Genomic DNA, 20,714 nt, shown 5'->3' on the forward strand with positions numbered 1-20,714 from the left:
CCCGCAACCTTACGTGTGATTTGAGTTTTGGCCCGCTGAGAGATTGAGTTTGACACCCCTGCTCTAGACCGATTCCATGAGGACTTGGACACCATTTCCATGTATTTCAGTGTTTTGCAGTTTTACGACAAAATGTAGCCTCTGTAGCAAAAACACACTACTTTTTCATTTCATGGAAGTCCCTGTTTAAACCATAAATCTGCTGCATGGTCCCATTAATACATCCGTTCAAATTATCTCGTTCCTAGATCATTTAGGTGGTTTCAAAGCAGTGTAGGTGCCATTTTAAGGTCTACAAGGATACTTTTGTATGTCTGCCTATATCTGCACGTATGTGTGTATGTCTGTATATATCTATTTTTTCTGTTTCAATCTTACTTCCTTTTTTCTTCCAATGGACTATCTTTCAATGTGCTTTACTTGATGAAGATTTGTGGTCCTATATGAAGATGCTAACTGTGATACACGTTAAAAAAAGTTGAGTTAGTGTAAGTATAGGATTGAGAATTAAAGGTCACATATGATAGCTTCGTTCTTTGGAAAAGGTAGGGTCCCGTTTCGGTTAAGAAGATGCATGGTATTAAAATTAAAAAATAAACGTAACCAGAATAATATGATTTGTTCTTGTTTAATATTAATTTTTTAATACGATTCGATTAAATGTTATTTTATATATATAAATTTTACGATAAAAGAAATGCATTTATGTTCATTTTAAGATAAATTTAAGACAAACAAGATGGCCGCATTAGCTTAACCGGCTTGAAACAGCTGTTCCGTTTTTTAGTGCCGTTTTCAAGATATTTATTCTTGTTGCCTGTCTTCATCTACGTTATTGTGTTCATTATGTATTGGCTGTTCATTTCGTATGTTTTTCTTCATCTCCTTGTTTTGGAAATGAGAACAATTAGACTTTTTCTCAGCTGTCTTGCTCCACTGTTTTTGAACAAACATCCATCATGTGATACTCGCCAGTCAACCCGTTTATGTTATGATGGACCCTCATTAATTGTTTTAAATGATCACCCTTGGCTCTCCACACTATATTGTGCTCAAGACTAAACGAACTGGGACTACATTCCTCATTACCTAAATGTAAACAGAAGTGGAAAAATAAACGTTGTTTCAAAGCTGGCCAGCGTAGAACAGGAAGAAGAATTCCAGTTATCTCCCTTTTTCGGCTTAACAATTTAAAAAAAATTCGACCGTTAATTTAGATAACCTAATTCAAATCCCTATTAATTCGTCAACCTTTGTGTCAACTATCCAGAGATACCTCTGCGTATTGCATTATTCAATGCCCAGTCAGTAGGACCACCGGGAAAGCGCACATAAATAGTTAATTTTATCAACGACCAGAATATTGACGTCTTTTTTCTGACAGAAACATGGCTAAAAACATCAGGCGATGAGCCCAAGTGTACGGATCTAACACCCACTGATTAATCCGTCAAGTCGTTCCCCCGTAACTCTCGCGGAGGTGGAATTGCTGTCATCAGAAAGAACTCCATGATTAAACTTCTTAACCACACCACAACATTCAATTTCGACCACACATCGTTTAAACTAGTCCAAACCACACTCACACTGGAGCAAAGGTCAGTCTATTTTTTATGCCTATACCGCCCTCCTCCTAGTAGAAAAAAACAAGATGATTGAATCTCTCTTTCTGGAGTAGTTCCGAATCTCCTGGACTATGGAAATTCGATAGGTGGCAACCTGATTATTCTTAGAGATTTCAACTTTCACTTTGACTGTCTCGGAAACCCCAAAACAGCAAAACACATAGATTTCATCAATGTTTTCAACCTCAAACAGTCAGTTAACCAACCCACCCATAAACAGGGTCACATTTTAGACTGGATTCTTCATAGACATCATGATAACATTCTACGGTCCTCCCTGGTATCCCATGACCTTGCATCAGATCACCTCTGCATTATATGCCATCTTGACGTATCAGTCATTAACCCTCCAACTTTATCTGCTACTAAAAGAAACCTCCGTATGATAAATAGAACCAAACTAATGCACGACATCCAAGCAAACTTAACAACTTGCTTACCTCCTACAGCAGAACCACTCGATAACTGCCTGCGTTCATTGATAGACAAACATGCCCCAGCTACCAAGTACAGATGATCAATTCAAAAGTGTTCTCCATGGTATAGCAGTGTTAGGGACCAGCTTCGCAGCACTGCTAAAAGAGACCGCCGTAAAGCTGAGAGGCTTTGGCTTTCCACCAGACTCACTATTCATAAGCAAATCTACGAAGCCGCTAAGAAGAATGTCACAGATATAGTCCATGCAGCGAAATCAGCCCACTACACTACTAAGATCATGGAAAGTTCCAGCTGCAAAGAGCTCTTCGAGATTACTAACAAGCTAATGTCACGGAACAAATCTACACCACTTCCAACTACCTTCTCTACAGTCGACCTTCCGGACATGTTTGCAAATTTCTTCCGTGACAAAGTACAAACCATTAGAGATAAGCTTGACACCACAATTTCAATTGACTCGTCGTCACCATACAGTTGGGATACAGAATTTCAGCGGCAACCATTAGCAGCATTTGAACCTGTCTCTGTGGATATCGTACGTACAATCCTGATGAAGAGTGCACCAAAGTCATGTGAACTTGATCCAATTCCAGCATCACTGCTGCTTGAGTGCTTAGATCTAGTATTGCCTTCATTAATTGATGTTATTAATACCTCACTCTCATCCGGGGAATTCCCATCATTTTCTAAAACTGACATTGTAAATCCTCTGCTGAAGAAACCAACACTAGACCATAACGATTTAAAGAACTACTGCCCAGTTTCTAATCTTCCATTCATATCAAAAATCTTAGAAAAGGTTGTTCTATCCCAGCTTGTATCTCATCTGAATTCAAACAGTCTTTTTAGCAATGTACAATCTGTATATCGCCCTTGCCACAGTACTGAAACTACTCTTCTAAAAGTAGTTAATGACATTCTCTCTGCGTTGGATAGCGGAAAGATTACAGTCCTCACCCTCCTTGATTTATCTGCATCATTTGACACAATAGACCATAATATATTACTTCACCGTCTCCAGCATGTATTTGGTATTCATGATACAGCCTTACTGTGGTTCAAGTCCTACTTGGTCAACAGGACACAAATTGTATCTGCAAATGGAATACACTCCAGCCCAGTTGATCTATGTTGTGGTGTTCCACAGGGGTCTGTTCTTGGACCTGTTCTCTTCATTCTATACTCAAACGCTCTCAAGTGTCATAGATCATCATCCAGTGTCTCACCAATTGTACGCTGATATACAAATCTAGCCACCCAACTGAAGTTGATGCTACATCCAAGGTGTAGAGAGGTGCATTTCTGATGTGAAATCATGGATGACATGTAACAAGCTGCAGATGAATGGTGATAAAATTGAGGCCATTCTGATCACAACACAAAGACTTTCCCATTCACGTCCTTTACCTCAAACAATAAATATCAGCAACACCAACATTACATACATCAGTACGAAACCTAGGTGTTACTCTGGACAGTACTCTCACATCGCATCAACATGTCATGAACGTATGCAAGGCTGGATATCTTGAGTTGAGACGCATCAGCTCAATTCGCAAATATCTTTCTGTTGATGCCACTAAAACACTTGTGTGTTCATTAGTACTTTCAAGACTGGACTATTGTAACTCAATTCTGTCTGGTTCATCTCAATATCTACTCCAGAAACTTCAAAAAGTTCAAAACACAGCTGCTCGGATCATACTTAAAGTACCACGATCAGAGCACACCTCCCCGATGCTCTGTACCCTACACTGGCTATCCATTCGATCCAGAATCAAACACAACATTTGTTCTCTGTGCTACGTTTCACTGTCGGACTCTAGTACAACATACCTATCCGACCTTACCCAAGTGTACACACCAGCAAGATACTTACGTTCCTCTTCTGACAATCGTATACTCATTATTCCCACTATGAAAACAAAGTCATATGGACAGCGTTCTTTTGCATACCAGGGCCTAGCAAAGTGGAATGAATTGTCCACTGAACTTAGACACAAAGACACAGTGATCCCATCCAAGAGTGCTCTCAAAACTCACTTATTTCGACTGCAAGAACAAACTTAAAGACCTAATAATGTTTCCTACCTTAAAAATTCTCATCGTGTTTTTTTATGTTTTCTAATTTCATGGTGTTTGTTTTTGTAATCATATCATTATATGTTTTTTTTATCTTATAGGTGTTGTCTAATGTTGTAAAGCGCTTAGAGCTAAAGATTAGGCGCTATACAAAGTCGTTATTATTATTATTATTATAATGTAGGTGAGCCACATTGACGATTGTCTGCTAATTTGGATGAGCCAGATTGATGAGTGTCGTTTATTATGGGTAAGTCACATTAACGAGTATCGGGACGGGAAATTCAGATCCCATGTGAATTTTCCGTCCAATGGGCTAAAGTTTAAACATTTTCCCAACCGAAAATTAGCTTTTCGACCCCCGACACACATTTCTCAGGGTCATGTCTTAGACTTTACTGCGTATCAACCTAAGGTTTGTAAACTATCTTTTGTGCTACTATAGGAGGGATTCAAACACAGTACTTCACTATTAAAAGCCAAATTCAGGCAAATATGTTGACCATACCGAATATATGAACCTCTGTACATTTATTAGAATGCGTCATTTTTTAAACTGACATTACATAGACTGCTAAAACAATTTCAAAGAAAAGAATAGTGCTATACAATTGAAATATTATGGGATGTTCTCATAACAAAAGAAAACATCTAAACAAACTTGAATATAACTTTCCTGATTCTTGTTACGCGATTTAAACATGCCCTAAAAGTAATCGTAAGCAATGATTGGTCTGATTTATGAGGAACGGGGCCACCAGCGTTTTCTGTTGAGGATGACTTTGCTTAGATTGAGATGTAGGGAAACTGTATTACTTTCCTAACGTCCTTTTTCAACATTTCTGTCGTTATAAGATATTTGAGCTGATGATTTCGATGTCCATTTGCATCCGTCTAAACACCAATGCCATTAGCTTTGCCTGTGTCCGCGTCATAATTAGAAACTGAACTTTTAGTTTTCCCAATAACAGAATCAAATGCATGCACATTTTGCGTTGCAAGTAATAAATCAAATAATGATTCGTTTATCACAGTTATCTATACAGGCTCTGAGATCATTTTATCCAAACCTTACAATACTTTTAGATCATTTGACCTTTGTGGAATTTGGAACCAAATTAACATTTGAATACCTAATATGAACACGTTATGACTATTCAAGATCGGATTTAATAAATTTGGGAGTGTTAGCCAAAATGTTATTGTTACTGGAAGGTGGTATCTAGATAGCACAAAAAGAAGTACAGTATTCTCTTTGAGACTAATTCCTAGCCAAACAATTACAAAATCGAATCCTCATTCAACTTGTAGTTTAGTGATACAAAACGCTCCTTTAACACTATTGGGATTTTACCTTATTTACCTGTAGGATTTTTGAGACCTTATCGACGACGAGATTAGATTCAGGAAACGAGTTTTCTAAAAATACATATCAAACTCTTCGCTTATACATTTAACAGTTCAATTTGTTGGAATATCGGATTCGTATTACAGGTTCGCAGGTTCCATACCTTCTAAGGCAAGTTATGATCGGCTCCATGTATTCTGCATGAGTAATGCATTTCGCTTCTACTGTCCACTTGGAGAAAAAGCCAGACAGTTCTTGTCACTTTGTATTCTATATAGTTTAGTCTCCTTTAAGGAATATTGCCAGTTTATCGTCTTGCAAGGTAATTTTCGTCAATATGCGCTAAAGCTAATAGTGGTCTTTAATTTAAACTCGCTCAATATCAGCACAAGGTAGTGGTCTTTTAATTTGATATTACTCTACCCAGGCTCAAGCTAGTGGTCTTTAGTTTAATTCCACTCAATATCTACTAATGCAAATGTTTTATTTTCAGTTTAATCTCACTCAGTCTGGGCTAATGCTAGTGTTCTTTCATTTTAATCTCACTCAATATAGGTTAAAGCTAGTGTCGATTAAGTTCAATTTCACTCAGTATCAACAAAAGCTATTGGTCATTCAGTTTTATCTCACTCAATATCAGTTAAATCTAGAGGTCATTTGGTTAATCATAGGCAGATATATCAGGATGATCTGAGTCACAATGTTTGAAATAGCAGTATCTTAAATATCCCTGAATGGTTTCTAAAAGGACGATACATTGAATACAATTTTAGAAACTTATGTGAGCTATTATTTTTCACGAAAGAACGCACTATACCTGGACTACTCCTTTTAATCGAGTTGAATCATTTGCCAGACCATTACTTGATCAACATTTGAACTTTTTAAATTTCGAAGAATCAGTAACAAATTGGAAAAGATGTTTCTTTAAGAATGTCAAAGGTGGACCCTTTCTCCCCTTTATCATGTATGCAGAAATTTCAGCTCGTATCACAAGAAAAAATAAGCACACTAAGGAAATAAATACAGGTGATGCAACATATGTTCTTTCCCAATATGCTGATGATATTACACTCACCATTGATAGTTCAGAGAAATCTCTGATGTCTGCTTTGCATCTTTAAATCAGTATTCAAAACATTCTGAATTTAGTATAAATATTGTAAAAGCAAATGTGTTTTGATCGGAAGTAGTAATGATAGAGATATGAAATATAATCCAGAATATAAACTTAACGGGGGATTTACTGGGCTTGTTGTCATAGGTGTCATGTTTTCAATCATTTAGAAACAAATATATCTCTTAATTATCCCTTTAAAAATTCGTGTCACTAGGATTTGCTAATTCGGTGGTATAAAGTGTGTTAACACCATTTGGAAAGATTGAGGAAATAAAAAGTTTGGCTGTCTCCAGAATTAATCATATTTTATGAATTCATTTGCACAGGTTCTTTGTGAACTTAACACACTCTTTCAAAATATTTGTAAGGCATGGTCAAACGACAGAATTTAAAAAAATAATGTTGTGCAGGATTATCATGAGGGTCGATTAAAGATCGCTAATTTATTTAGTTTTGCGAATGCATTGAAACTTGCTTGGCTAAGAGGAAGTCTAAATGGAACGTCTGTTACAATTTTGAAACATTGAGAGTTTTGGGGGGATACATTTTTATTACTCGATAAACGGGATTTCATTCCTTTCTGGATAAAGGTTTTTGAATCATTTTTAGAACTAACTAGACAATTCAAAGTGGTCAAAGCTGAATAAGTTTGAAATACAAATATGATTAATTCCATATATTACAATAAATGGAGAAAATTTGTATTAAAAAGTATTTTTTAAGAAAGGTATTAGCTTTATGAATAATTTTGTCAACGCGGAAGGTTCTTGGATAAATTTAATAATTTTAAAACTGAGTTTTCTATTCACATTAATTTCAAAGATTTTCAAAGTTTACTCACATCAATAAAGTCATAAAAACGTAAATTCAGAATCAGTTGTGACTCCAATTTACAACGTTCGTCCATAAATACTGGTATGTTTGCTATTATTAAAAATGAAAAAATAATGCAGGGGTGAAAAAAGAAAAATTGATTGAAAACAACGTATACCAATTGCTAGAAGGAAGTAGAATTTTGAAGTTAGCGAGTTATAAGGAAACGATTGGCAGTTATGTTTCTTACTACTATACAAAACTTAGATGGCTGCAGTTTAAATTCTTGCAAAAAATTTTGGTTAGGAATGCATATCTCAATAGAATCAACCTTATATCAATCAAGCCATGTTCCTTTTATATGGTGCATGGAGAGATAATGGGTCATATCTCTTGGGATTGCACAGCAAGAAAATGGCATCCTAGACTAGATAAAAATGCAAGTGTTGTCACACACCTAATTTTTTAATGAAATATAGACATTTTTTGTGGAATTAGAGACAACTCTCAGATTGATGATATATTAATTGATGATATATTAAACTTAATTCGATCTGCAAAACAATATATATATATATATATATATATATATATATATATATATATATATATATATATATGTATATAGATATATATGATAATTTATTGCTAATTAATATTTATAGAAAATGTAAATGGGACGAGTTTGCTTCTCTTGCATCGGTGATGCGAAAAGTCCAGGCTCTTAATTTTCTTCACGTAAACTTGTTCTTTGCTTAGTTAAAAGATTACTTCAAAGGAGATTCAGTATATTGGTAGATATATATATTGAGAGACAGATAGATAGACTGACAGAGACAGAGAGAGATGCTTGGTGAATGTCATTGTTTCAAATAAAATTAACGCAGCGAACGGTTTTCGGACATGCAAATTTATTACTACATTGCACTTTAAAAATATAGATTATTAATGTGCTAAACATAGGCGTCTGGCGCACGTCTGTAGAGTAACTGTTTCTAAGCATGTTCGGGAGCATCGGGCATTTCCTTAGCATGTTAAATACTCCTGGGAGACAATCTTGAGCAAATGATGACAGGAAAGGTTCTGAGACGACTGAAGTTTGACATCTTAGTATCCTTTTTTGCTCGCTGAAAAGAGGTAAAATTGTCAATGATAATGCTAATCTATAGAATGAAAAAAAAAGATTGTTGATGATAATGCTAATCGATAGACGAAATGGTAAAGTGAATAGATTAACGCATCACAGACATGTTGCCGTGAAGATGAAGCCATATATTAAAATATGACAGATTTAGTCGGAAAATTAACAGGCAAAACAATTACAAGTTTGGAAAAATTCTGATATTTGTATCGATTTATGAACAGGTCTATATATATATATTTACAAGTCCATGAATGTATGTATGTATGTATGTATGTATGTATGGATATATGCATGCATGCATGCATACATGCATGCATGCATGCATGCATGTATGTATGTATGTATGTATGTATGTATGTATGTATGTATGTTAAAGTTTGGTTAATATTTCAGAGCTTACCTCATTAGTTTTTGATGTTAGGTTGATGGCTTACAGCTACATTTTTCACTTTGCTTGTATGCTTGATTCTTTTGACTGTGATTTGTTTTTGTCTCTTTTTTCTGAATCGATTTCTTGCTGATTTTGTTTTCAATTTCTACCATAAAATAAGTAATGTCTCAAAATATGGTGTTAAGAAAACTTCGCTGCCACAGATTTTAATTTACATTTCAAATTAATTTTCTTCCAAGGAGACAGCACTGATTTGTAACAATAAAAACGCATCATATTATATTAATTGAATTTTAAAATCATTTTGAGCTAAAATGAAAATGAATGAAAACAAGTATCACGGCTCGAAAGAGATGCCCCAAAATACGCCAAGGAAATCAAATGTTCGGTTCCTAGGTCTCGTGGGCGCTAAAACTTGATGCATAAATTGAATGTCAGTTTGATTCTTTCTATATCTCTCGTCTTACACTTGGCGGGATGATGGGATTGCCGCTCATACGCCGGTAACGACTTTATACTAATATGCTCATCTACACTTACGGTAGTATCCACCATAACCGTATCCACCATTTCCCCACAAACCGTATCCACCGCCATATCCACCATACAAGCCATGGCCGTATTTACCATAGTATCCAGGATTGGAGCCAGCGTAGCCTCCGAAATATCTGGGGAAGTATCCACCGTATCCATGTCCAATCCCATACCCTCCTCCGTAGTATCCACCGGGGTAAAAGCCACCATATAATCCACCTGGATACCCACCGTACCCGACGCCACCGTAATACAATGGTGGTGTTGCGCTTACAACAGCAAGGAAAGCAAGGGCGAGAATTGCTGCCTTCATGTTTTCTGTGGAACGCACATTTTAAACAAATACATATATAACCAACACTATCAACAATTCCAAAGGATTATTTTATTATTATTATTATTATTATTATTATTATTAACTTTTATGAAATTATGAAAAAATCTTTTATCTGATGCAATGTTAGAGGTATCTTATTATATTATGTAAAGACACTCCACAAGGAGTCGGAGGCGCTCAGTCGGAATACTTCCTCGTTATCTACAAAATGAAAAAGGAAGACACTGATCTGAATACTATTTTAGGGGAAGGCCAGCATACCGAGAAATGGGCTAATAATATCAAGGACAATGTCCCAAATGATCAACTATTTAAATAAGATCAATGCCAATTTCGGAGATAAGGGTTTGCGCAATAATTTTCATGCCAATGTACCACTCCATGTGCTATCCCCAGAATATCAGCGATATTTTCCTGAAAGAGCGACTCATATAAATATGGTTGAATAACTATATCTAGCTACGCATGGAAACCTTTCACTTGTCTATTTCAGACAAGACGAATACACAATCATCTACATCAGAATAATCTATGATTTACATATATTAATAGATTAACTACATCAAATTCATCGCTATTATATATCAAATTCATATATTATCTGCATCAAATTAACCCATTATTTGCATCAAATTAATCCACTATAAAAATCAAAATTAATCTATCAAGTCCCTCTCAAGCTAAAGTGTGGCCTGATTATGGAATAAATAATCACATTTTCAGATCCAAACAGCAACAAAGAAATATACATAACTAAAACAAATTTAAAGATATTAAAACAAACTTATGTCTTGTAGACTTCACAAAAGTTTTGATAACTTACGGTACAGCTTTACTCACACTATTTTTAAAGCTGCTATTAATGGTAGATTTCCTAATACTATAAAATATTGCAAATGCAGGTATGAATTGCAGATTTCTTAACATATATATATATATATATATATATATATATATATATATATATATATATATATATATATATATATATATATATATATGTGTGTGGGGGGGGTGTTTGGGGGGGGGGGTAGATAGTGGGAGAGAGAGAGAGGAATACCTGTTGTAGCAGACGGCTATCCTGCAGCTTCTGTCTTGCTATCGGCAGGTATAGGAGCACTTTTATAGGAGGAGAAAAACATTAAAATGCAATAATTGTCATCATACATTTGCATATACAGGACATACTTACTAATATTGACTGATATTTATTAACCATGACGCCTTAAAACAAGAAAAATAAGTGATATTGGCCTTTATGAACGTCGTAGATATCCCCATGAACGTGAAGCAACCGTCAATAGTATTGTTTTGGGATAGAGTAGAATTTATACTTTCCAACTGCTCAAAATGTCATATTTACATGTGTCAAAACATTCTTACATTAATGACCACTACATTTAACGTATTTAATTTATATGAATACTAATACTCGAAAATGGTCCATATGTACCATGCAATCGATTAAGGACTTTATGGTTGATAACATGTTTCTTTTTTTGTCTTGTATGACCACTGTTCATTATCACCCGACGCCTTCCTCGGTATGTACATGATAGATTGCATTTATTAAACGAAAGTGACAAACAAGTAGTCTAAAAAAAATTACTTGTAGAAAGAAGATTGTTTTTCGATGAAAATCACACGAAGAGTTAAAACACACACACACACACACACACACACACACACACACACACACACACACATTGTGGCCCAGGACGGCCGAGTGGTTTAAAGCGCTCTCCTTTACCGATTACTGCCATTTCATCCTTGTTGAAGTGGTTTCGAGTATCGGCCAATGTGGTATGTAAAAGAGCTTGCTCCTAATTTCCCGTGGGTCGGTGGTTCTCACCGGTTGTTTCTCCACCATTTGTAATGGTCGCATTGTATTGTCTAGCATGAGCTTTAAATTGGCATTAGGCTCAGAAGAAAAACAAGAATAATACACGGATACTTACGTGACAGAAATCATTGTTACATACATACATAATTCCACATACATACATACATACATACATACATACAGCCAGTTTTACTTTGAATTTAACCGCTCGATGAATTATAATCGTTAACTCTCTAGTTTCATTATCCCTGTCGTTGAGAACCATTTTTTTTCTCCTGGCCACATGCATGACTTAGTACTGAACGTTAATTTCCAAACATTGAATATGTATTTAGAACATCAAATAACTATTTCGAAATAGGCTATAGGTCAAATGTGATACAAATTGAACAATGCGAAGTACAGTATTAAAACACTTGGGTTACCACTGTTTCATATAAAAGTAATTAGGGAGGCAAACATGGCACAAACAAAGGATTGAAGATACCAACCATCTAACTGTGACACAAAATGACAATAATTGGCAAAAATGCTCGTTCTCAAGCTATTTTCTTCTGAGTAACCTGTATTATATATATCCATCTTATTTTAGCGTTTGAACATGTGAACGGACGACATTTGAAAGGAGAACACTTTGTTATTAGATTGTTGCCAAAGTCCTTTTACGGATAATCGGATTTAACCAATCGAGTTTGAGCTCATATTCGAGAAAGAGACCGTTTGTTTCAGTGATGTTTCTGGAGCTCTAGATGGCCGAGTGGTCTAAGACGCTCGCATTTACCGATCACTGAAATCTCAGCATTGTCTGTGTCGGTTCGATTTTAATGTGTACATGTGGAGCTTTTCGTCGGTCAGAGAAAATCCCGTGGATTTCCAAAGTTCGTCCTCCATTATGTATATACGGTACTAATTCAGTTCCCATGGTAAATCTATGAATAAAAACTATGATATTAAAAATTCAATGACTTAAAATATTTAAGTGCTCATGTTCAAAAATATATTTATCAGTATAGATGAAACATGGATATCAGCTTCTGTGTAGTGGAAAGGGTATGAGACGCGGCATTTTCTGGACTTGCATGTGTTTGAAACATGTGCTTTCTACTCCGCACCAAAGAGTCACGTGCTAATTTTAGTAATGAGCGTTCCAAAGTCAGTCCTGTTAAAGGACTGAAAATTCCATCGATAAAACAATGTCTATTTTTTATTAACTTACAACAAGGATAAGCTCTCAAAATAGTCTTTTTCCTAAAATATAACTTACATTATTAACCAATCCTGGTGAGCCAAACTATATATATATATATATATACTCTATTTTATCTTCACCAATTTCCAGGATAGTTCCCATTTTTCTATATCATTAGTACCGTGTGTCCTATGTCCACACTTGATTTTCTTGAAAGCCCTAGGAATAGTAGTTCAATACATAAGCAAGCAATTAATTTCCATTACATTATATTGCAAGTTCTTGTTCACCTAAAGAAAAATGGAGCATTTCACGCATTATTTAATATTTGAGCTTTATTTAAGAAAATCAGAAAAAGTATTAAAATAAAGCTGTCTAACAAAATCATCTTTATTAAATATCCCCATTTGTGACTCTTCAATTTAATGCTAAACTATGTTACCAGTCTTGTCATATTATGTAGTTAATGAGTAAAAGGTCAAGGTGACCATCTATACGTACATGTATTGGTACAGAAAAAGAGATTTAAATGACGAAAATTACCTAAAATTCCTCCCATAAGACATATCATTTAAAATTTAAGTAAGGTAAAGAAATCTCCGTTTAAATGCAAAATATGAACTTTCAAAGCATTGAGTAAAAGATGTCATCACCGTTAAGCATGGCGGAAGAGACCTAAGTAATCATATCTTAAGCATTATGTTTCTAAATAAACTAGAAAATATCATATTGCTTACTGTAATTACTCTATAAATGGTAAATTGTATAAATTTTATATATGTTTTGCATAGATATAAACTGAAGTGCAAAATAATCCGTCTAACATAATCAGATCTACACATTGTTTCCCCTTCCCTCTTTCTGGCCATAGTTGATATATCTGAATATGTGTTTAATATGCCATTGAAAAACACTCCGTGGTTTACAAAAGGTATTAAGTTTGCTTCTTATCCACAAATATAACCATGTGAATGCATTTATAGTTAAGTTAATTGCACTTGCATATGTGGAGTCACTGTATTGCTGTGGCTGTCTACAGGACTCACGGTACTAATTCAGTTTCCATACTAAACTCCATGATATTAAAAATTCAATAACTTAAAATGTTTGAATGCTCAATGATCAAACCTATATTTATCAGTATAAATTAAACCTGGATATCAGCTCCTGTGTAGAGGAAAGGATATGAGCCTCGACATTTTCTGGACTTGCATGTGTTGGAAACATGTGCTTTCAATTCCGCAAGAAAGATTCACGTGCTAATTTTAGGAATGAGTGTTCCTAACTCAAGACTGTTAAAGGACTGAAATTCCGTCAATAAAACAATGTCTCTATTGTTTTGTTTTTTTTACAACTAGGACAAACTCTCAAAAGATTCTTTTTCCTAGAATATAACTTACCTTATTAACCAATCCTGATCATCCGAACCCATATATATATATATATATATATATATATATATATATATATATATATATATATATATATATATATATATATATATATATATATATATATATATATCAATGATCTATTTTATGTTCACCCATTTCTAGGCTGGTTCCTATTTTTCAATAACATATGTACCGTGTGATCTTTATAGGTCACCAAGGGTACAATTTAGGGCAACTTTTATTTTTGTATTCTTTTTCAATGGCCACTCATTGGTGTCTAATGAGTTCCAATAATTTTGAATGGTTTGATGGACTAGAATGATATAATAATTTCTTTGCTTTAGTCAACAATAGTCCAAAGTAGTGTTTTGTCCAAAAAGTAAATGACCTCTTTTGTAGTTCCAATGAATAATTCAAACAAATAGCACATCTCAAATTATAACTAGACACAGCTATTAACTCTGATCATATATTCCTAATGACTGATATTAAACAGGAATGAATAAGTATATACCATTTCCTATATATACTAACTTCAACTGACCTAAATTTATATACATAACATGGACGATGACCAGAATTGTCGTTTTATCCACATGGTGGTTCACAAGTCCGCATAACATACATTTTCAAAGGCCTTCTTCAAGTCATTTAAGACAAGACAGAGGTACCGTTGATGATGTAGATACATTTCAAAGAGAATTCTAAGGTTGAAGATCTGTTCTATAGTGTTATGTCCTGCTTTGAAACTAACCTATTCTTCAGCAATGATGTGCGTTCTTTTGGGGTTTCAGTCTATGAGGATGATTTTAAGCACATCCTTGCGTCGATCACTGATTAAACTGATTACTCAGTAGTTCTGGCACATTTGCAGATTCGATTTCGTAGGAAGAGATATGATCAGAAACTTGGTTCCTTGGGTTAGCCATTCTCCTGTTTGCTAGGTTTTCTTGCAGATTGCTTTGAGAACATCTATCAAGGAGGTTCCTCCCAGCGGACTTCCCTTTTTTTAATGCCTTTATTGTAGCCTCCACCTATTCCATGAGGATCGGGTTTTCAGCCTTTGGTGTGGTCAGTCTCCATAAGTCTCCTCTTTGTAGGAGCAATAAAAGATAAAAAATCAAATTGAACAAAGTTAAATCAACGGGTATATTTCCTGTGTTGTGTGTGCTCGACTATTGTCCATTACAGAGGATATTGTTCTGGTGTGTACCTGCATTTTGTCTTGCATGTAATTTACAATAGGCTGCTTACAGGTGATTGGGTTCTAAATCTTGTTGTATATATAAATATTAATACTGTTCCGGAAGAATACTTTTGATCCTCATCCGGGTCATTTATTGTGTCATAGATTTTTAAATAAGGTTCTGATAAACATAATTATTTCATTCCTCCTATAAGTCCCGTCTCTAGACTTATTTACTTTTTGTGTTCAGATATACTATGTCAGGAATCATTGATTTAAAATTATGCATTAGAATGACAAAATGGTCTTTGAGATTTTGAACAAAATCACTAATTTGGGATTATTATGAATTCATTCACAGACACTGTGATACATTAATAATGTTGCTGCATCAACTCATTCAAGACAATTTGTACATCCACACATACCGAACTGGAATTCATTCGAAACACTCAGTACTTCTAACTTGTGATAGAGGATTTAGGATTATTTGATATTAGGTTACGATACTGATTTTAAATTAACTTGCATGTCTTGCTCTTTGCTTTTAGTTAGTTTAAGACCAAAGAGTCGTAAATGTATCTAGACAACCCATCCCACCGTGTATTTCGACCAGACGTGGATCGAAATGGGGTTTGGGAATTCTTTTATTTGGTGGCATTTTATGTATCCTTTAAGAATGCTTCAAAATTAATTAACTATGCTCTAGCGTTTGGTGTACCTTTAGGCCGATTCCCTGCGCTCTAGGATACCGTTTCCATGTATTTCAATGTTTTGCAGTTTTACGACAAAATGTAGCCTCTGTAACAAAAACAATCTACCTTTCCATTTCATGGAAGTCTCTGTTTAAACTATAAATCTGCTGCATTGTCTCATTAATACATCCGTTCAAAGTATCTCGTTTCTAGATCGTGTTAAGTATTTTCAAAGCATTGTAGGCGCCATTTGAAAGTCTGCAAGAATTTTTCTGTCTGCCTGCCTATATGTGTACGTATGTGTATATGTCTGTATATATATATTTCTTCTGTTTCAATCTTTCTTCCTTTTTGTCTTCCAATTGACTGTTTTTCATTGTGCTTTAGTTCATAAAGATGTGTGGTCCTATTCGAACATAGCAGATGTGATACACGTTAATCAAGGTTGAGTTGGTGTAAGCATGGAATTGAGAATTAACGGTCAAAGGACAGCTGCATTCTTTGGAACAGGTAGGGGTCCTGTTTCGGTTAAGAAGATATATGGAATTAAAATTTAAAAAATAACGTTAGCCACAATTACATGATTCGCTCTTGTTTAATTTCAATTTTTAATACGATTCGATGAAATTTATTTTATAAATTCTATGATAAAAGAAATGCATGTATGTTCATTTGAAGATAATGTAGGTGAGCCACCGCGGATTCCTATTCAACCAGCCTCTGTCCGATTTCTGTCGTCATTTTTGAATAATACCTTCTTTCAATTTAAGTCAATTATAGCACTTTTCAAAAATTCACATTATGCAATTTTAAACAAGGGATTGAATGCAAATTTAGGACGGGAAATCCAGTTCCTATGTGAATTTTCTTTCCAACAGGTTAAAGTTTAGACATTTTCCCAAACATAGATTAGCTCTTTGACCACTGACACCCAATTCTCAGGGTCATATCGTAGACTTTACTATGTCTCAGTCTAAGGTTTGTACACTATCTTTGTGCTACTAGTGGAAGGATTGAAACACAGTACTTTACGATTAAAAGCCAATCCATGAAAATCTGCAGACCAGACCGAATGTATGAAGCTCTGTACATTTATTAGAATGCGTCATTTTTTAAGACCGCTCCGGTGGCCTAGTGGTTAGGGAGTTCACCTAGGATGTGGGAGGTCGTGGTTTCGATCCTCGGCAGAGTCATACCAAAAGCTTACAAAACTGGTGCTAACAGCTACCTGGCTTGGCGCTCTGCATTAAGAGGTTAGTGTTAGGACTGGTCGGACTGGTGTCAGGATAATGTGACGGGGGTGGGTGGGACATCATGCTACATGTCTGCGGCATGATGCCCCAGTGCTAGACATTATTATAAATTGTCACACAGCAGACATCGTAGCGATATGACTGAAAAATTGTTTAAGCTAGGTTAAAAATCCTAACACACACACACACACACACACACACTCACTCATTCTTTTAAATTGACATTATATAGACTGCTAAAACAATTTCAATAAATGAAAGGTGCTATGCAACTAAAATATCATAGGATGATCTCATAACAAAGGAAAACATCTAACCCAGTTTCAATAGAACTTTTCCCACTGCTGTTACGCGATTTAAACACGCCCTAAAAGTATTCCTCAGAAATGTTTGGTCGGATTTATAAGGAACGGGGCCACCAGCATTTTCCGTTGAGGATGACTTTGCTTAGATTGATATGTAAGAGATCTGTGTTACTTTCCTAGCGTCCTTTTTCAACATTTCTATCGTTATGTGATATTTGAGCTGATGATTTCGATTCCCATTTGCATTCCTCTATACATATGTGTCGTTAGCTTTGTCGGTGTCCGCGTGATAATTAGAAACAGCTTTCAGTTTTCCCAATAACAAAATCAACTGCATGCCCATTTTGCGTTGCAAGTAATAAATTGACTAATGATTGATTTATCACAGTTATCCATATAGGCTCTGAGACCATCTTAGCCAAACCTTATGATACATTTAGATCATGTAACCTTGGTGGAATTTGGAACCAAATTAATATTGAAATACCTAATGTGAAAACGTTATGACTTTCTTCAAGTGCGGATTTCATAAATTGCGAGTGTTATCCACAAGAGTAGTGTTACTGGAAGTGGGTATTTAGATAGCACAAAAAGAATGTACAGTATTCTATTTGAGATTAATTTCAAGCCAAAGGTTTACAAAAGATTGGCAGTCTAAATCGAATCTTCTTTCAACGTTTAGTTTCGTGCTACAAAACGATCCTTCGATACTGTTGTGATTTTACCCATTTGGATCTGTATGATTTATGAGAATTTATCGACGACGGGATTAGAGTCATGAAACGAGTTATCTACAGGTGTTCTAAGAATAAAATATCCAACTCTTCGTGTATACATTTAACAAATGGCATACTGAAGGTCAAATATTTAAGGGCGGCGCGATAGTTCAATTTGTTGGAATATCGGATTCGTAATCGAGGTTCGCAGATTCCATACCTGTTAAGGCAAGTTAGGATCTGCTCCCAGGCGTTGTGCATGGGTAATGCATTTCGCTGTTATTAAAGCCAGCTTGGAGAAAAACCAGACGGTTCTTGTCACTTTGTATTCTATGTAGTTTAGTCTACTTTATGGAATACTCCCAGTTTATCGTCTTGCAAGGTAATCTTCCTCAATATGCGCTAAAGCTAGTAGTGGACTTTAATTTAACCTCGCTCAATATCGGCACAAGGTAGTGGTCTTTCACTTTGAAATCACTCAATTTAGGCTCAAGCTAGTGATCTTTAGTTTAATCGCACTCAATATCTACTAAAGCCAATGTTTTATTTTCAGTTTAATCTCACTCAGTCTGGGCTAATGCTAGTGTTCTTTCATTTTAATCTCACTCAATATCGGTTAAAGCTAGTGTCCATTAAGTTCAATTTCACTCAATATCAACCAAAGCTATTGGTCATTCAGTTTTATCTCACTCAATATCAGTTAAAGCTAGAGGTCATTTGGTTGATCATAGGCTGATATATCAGGATGATCTGAGTCACAATGTTTGAAATAGCAGTATCTTAAATATCCCTGAATGGTTTCTAAAAGGACGATACATTGAATACAAGTTTAGAAACTTATATGAGCTATTATTTTTCACGAAAGAACGCACTATACCTGGACTGCTCTTTTTAATCGACTTTGACATTTGCCAGACCATTACTTGATCAACATTTGAACTTTTTAAATTTCGAAGAATCAGTAACAAATTGGATAAAATGTTTCTTTAAGAACGTCAAAGGTGGGCCCTTTCTCCCCTTTATCATGTATGCAGAAATTTCAGCTCGTATCACAAGAAAAAATAAGCACACTAAGGAAAGAAATACAGGTGATGTAACATATGTTCTTTCCCAATATGCTGATGATATTACACTCACCATTGATAGTTCAGAGAAATCTCTGATGTCTGCTTTGCATCTTTAAATCAGTATTCAAAACATTCTGAATTTAGTATAAATATTGTAAAAGCAAATGTGTTTTGATCGGAAGTAGTAATGATAGAGATATGAAATATAATCCAGAATATAAACTTAACGGGGGATTTACTGGGCTTGTTGTCATAGGTGTCATGTTTTCAATCATTTAGAAACAAATATATCTCTTAATTATCCCTTTAAAAATTCGTGTCACTAGGATTTGCTAATTCGGTGGTATAAAGTGTGTTAACACCATTTGGAAAGATTGAGGAAATAAAAAGTTTGGCTGTCTCCAGAATTAATCATATTTTATGAATTCATTTGCACAGGTTCTTTGTGAACTTAACACACTCTTTCAAAATATTTGTAAGGCATGGTCAAACGACAGAATTTAAAAAAATAATGTTGTGCAGGAGTATCATGAGGGTCGATTAAAGATCGCTAATTTATTTAGTTTTGCGAATGCATTGAAATTTGCATGGCTAAGAGGAAGTCTAAATGGAACGTCTGTTACAATTTTGAAACATTGAGAGTTTTGGGGGGATACATTTTTATTACTCGATAAACGGGATTTCATTCCTTTCTGGATAAAGGTTTTTGAATCATTTTTAGAACTAACTGGACAATTCAAAGTGGTCAAAGCTGAATAAGTTTGAAATACAAATATGATTAATTCCATATATTACAATAAATGGAGAAAATTTGTATTAAAAAGTATTTTTTAAGAAAGGTATTAGCTTTACGAATAATTTTGTCAACGGGGACGGTTCTTGGATAAATTTAATAATTTTAAAACTGAGTTTTCTATTCACATTAATTTCAAAGATTTTCAAAGTTTACTCACATCAATAAAGTCATAAAAACGTAAATTCAGAATCAGTTATGACTCCAGTTTACAACGTTCGTCCATAAATATTGGTATGTTTGCTATTATTAAAAATGAAAAAATAATGCAGGGGTGAAAAAAGAAAAATTGATTGAAAACAGCGTATACCAGTTGCTAGAAGGAAGTAGAATTTTGAAGTTAGCGAGTTATAAGGAAACGATTGGCAGTTATGTTTCTTACTACTATACAAAACATAGATGGCTGCAGTTTAAATTCTTGCAAAGAATTTTGGTTAGGAA

General features: G+C 34.8%; 1 protein-coding gene across 1 annotated transcript; it reads right to left on the minus strand.

Moving 5' to 3' along the window:
• Positions 1-8,317: 8,317 nt before the first annotated feature.
• LOC149794883 (uncharacterized) lies at positions 8,318-10,935 on the minus strand. Its single transcript, XM_089963988.1, has 3 exons — positions 10,893-10,935; positions 9,502-9,813; positions 8,318-8,553 (listed from the first exon to the last, which is right to left on the minus strand). Exons 2-3 carry the CDS (start codon positions 9,806-9,808, stop codon positions 8,534-8,536), a joined length of 327 nt encoding a protein of 108 aa, XP_089820114.1. The 5' UTR covers positions 9,809-9,813; positions 10,893-10,935; the 3' UTR covers positions 8,318-8,533.
• Between the last annotated feature and the right edge of the window lie 9,779 nt (positions 10,936-20,714).

The sequence above is a fragment of the Sinohyriopsis cumingii genome, chromosome 7 (genome assembly GCF_028554795.1).
Source record: "Sinohyriopsis cumingii isolate HCF-2022 chromosome 7, ASM2855479v2, whole genome shotgun sequence".
Taxonomy (NCBI): domain Eukaryota; kingdom Metazoa; phylum Mollusca; class Bivalvia; order Unionida; family Unionidae; genus Sinohyriopsis; species Sinohyriopsis cumingii.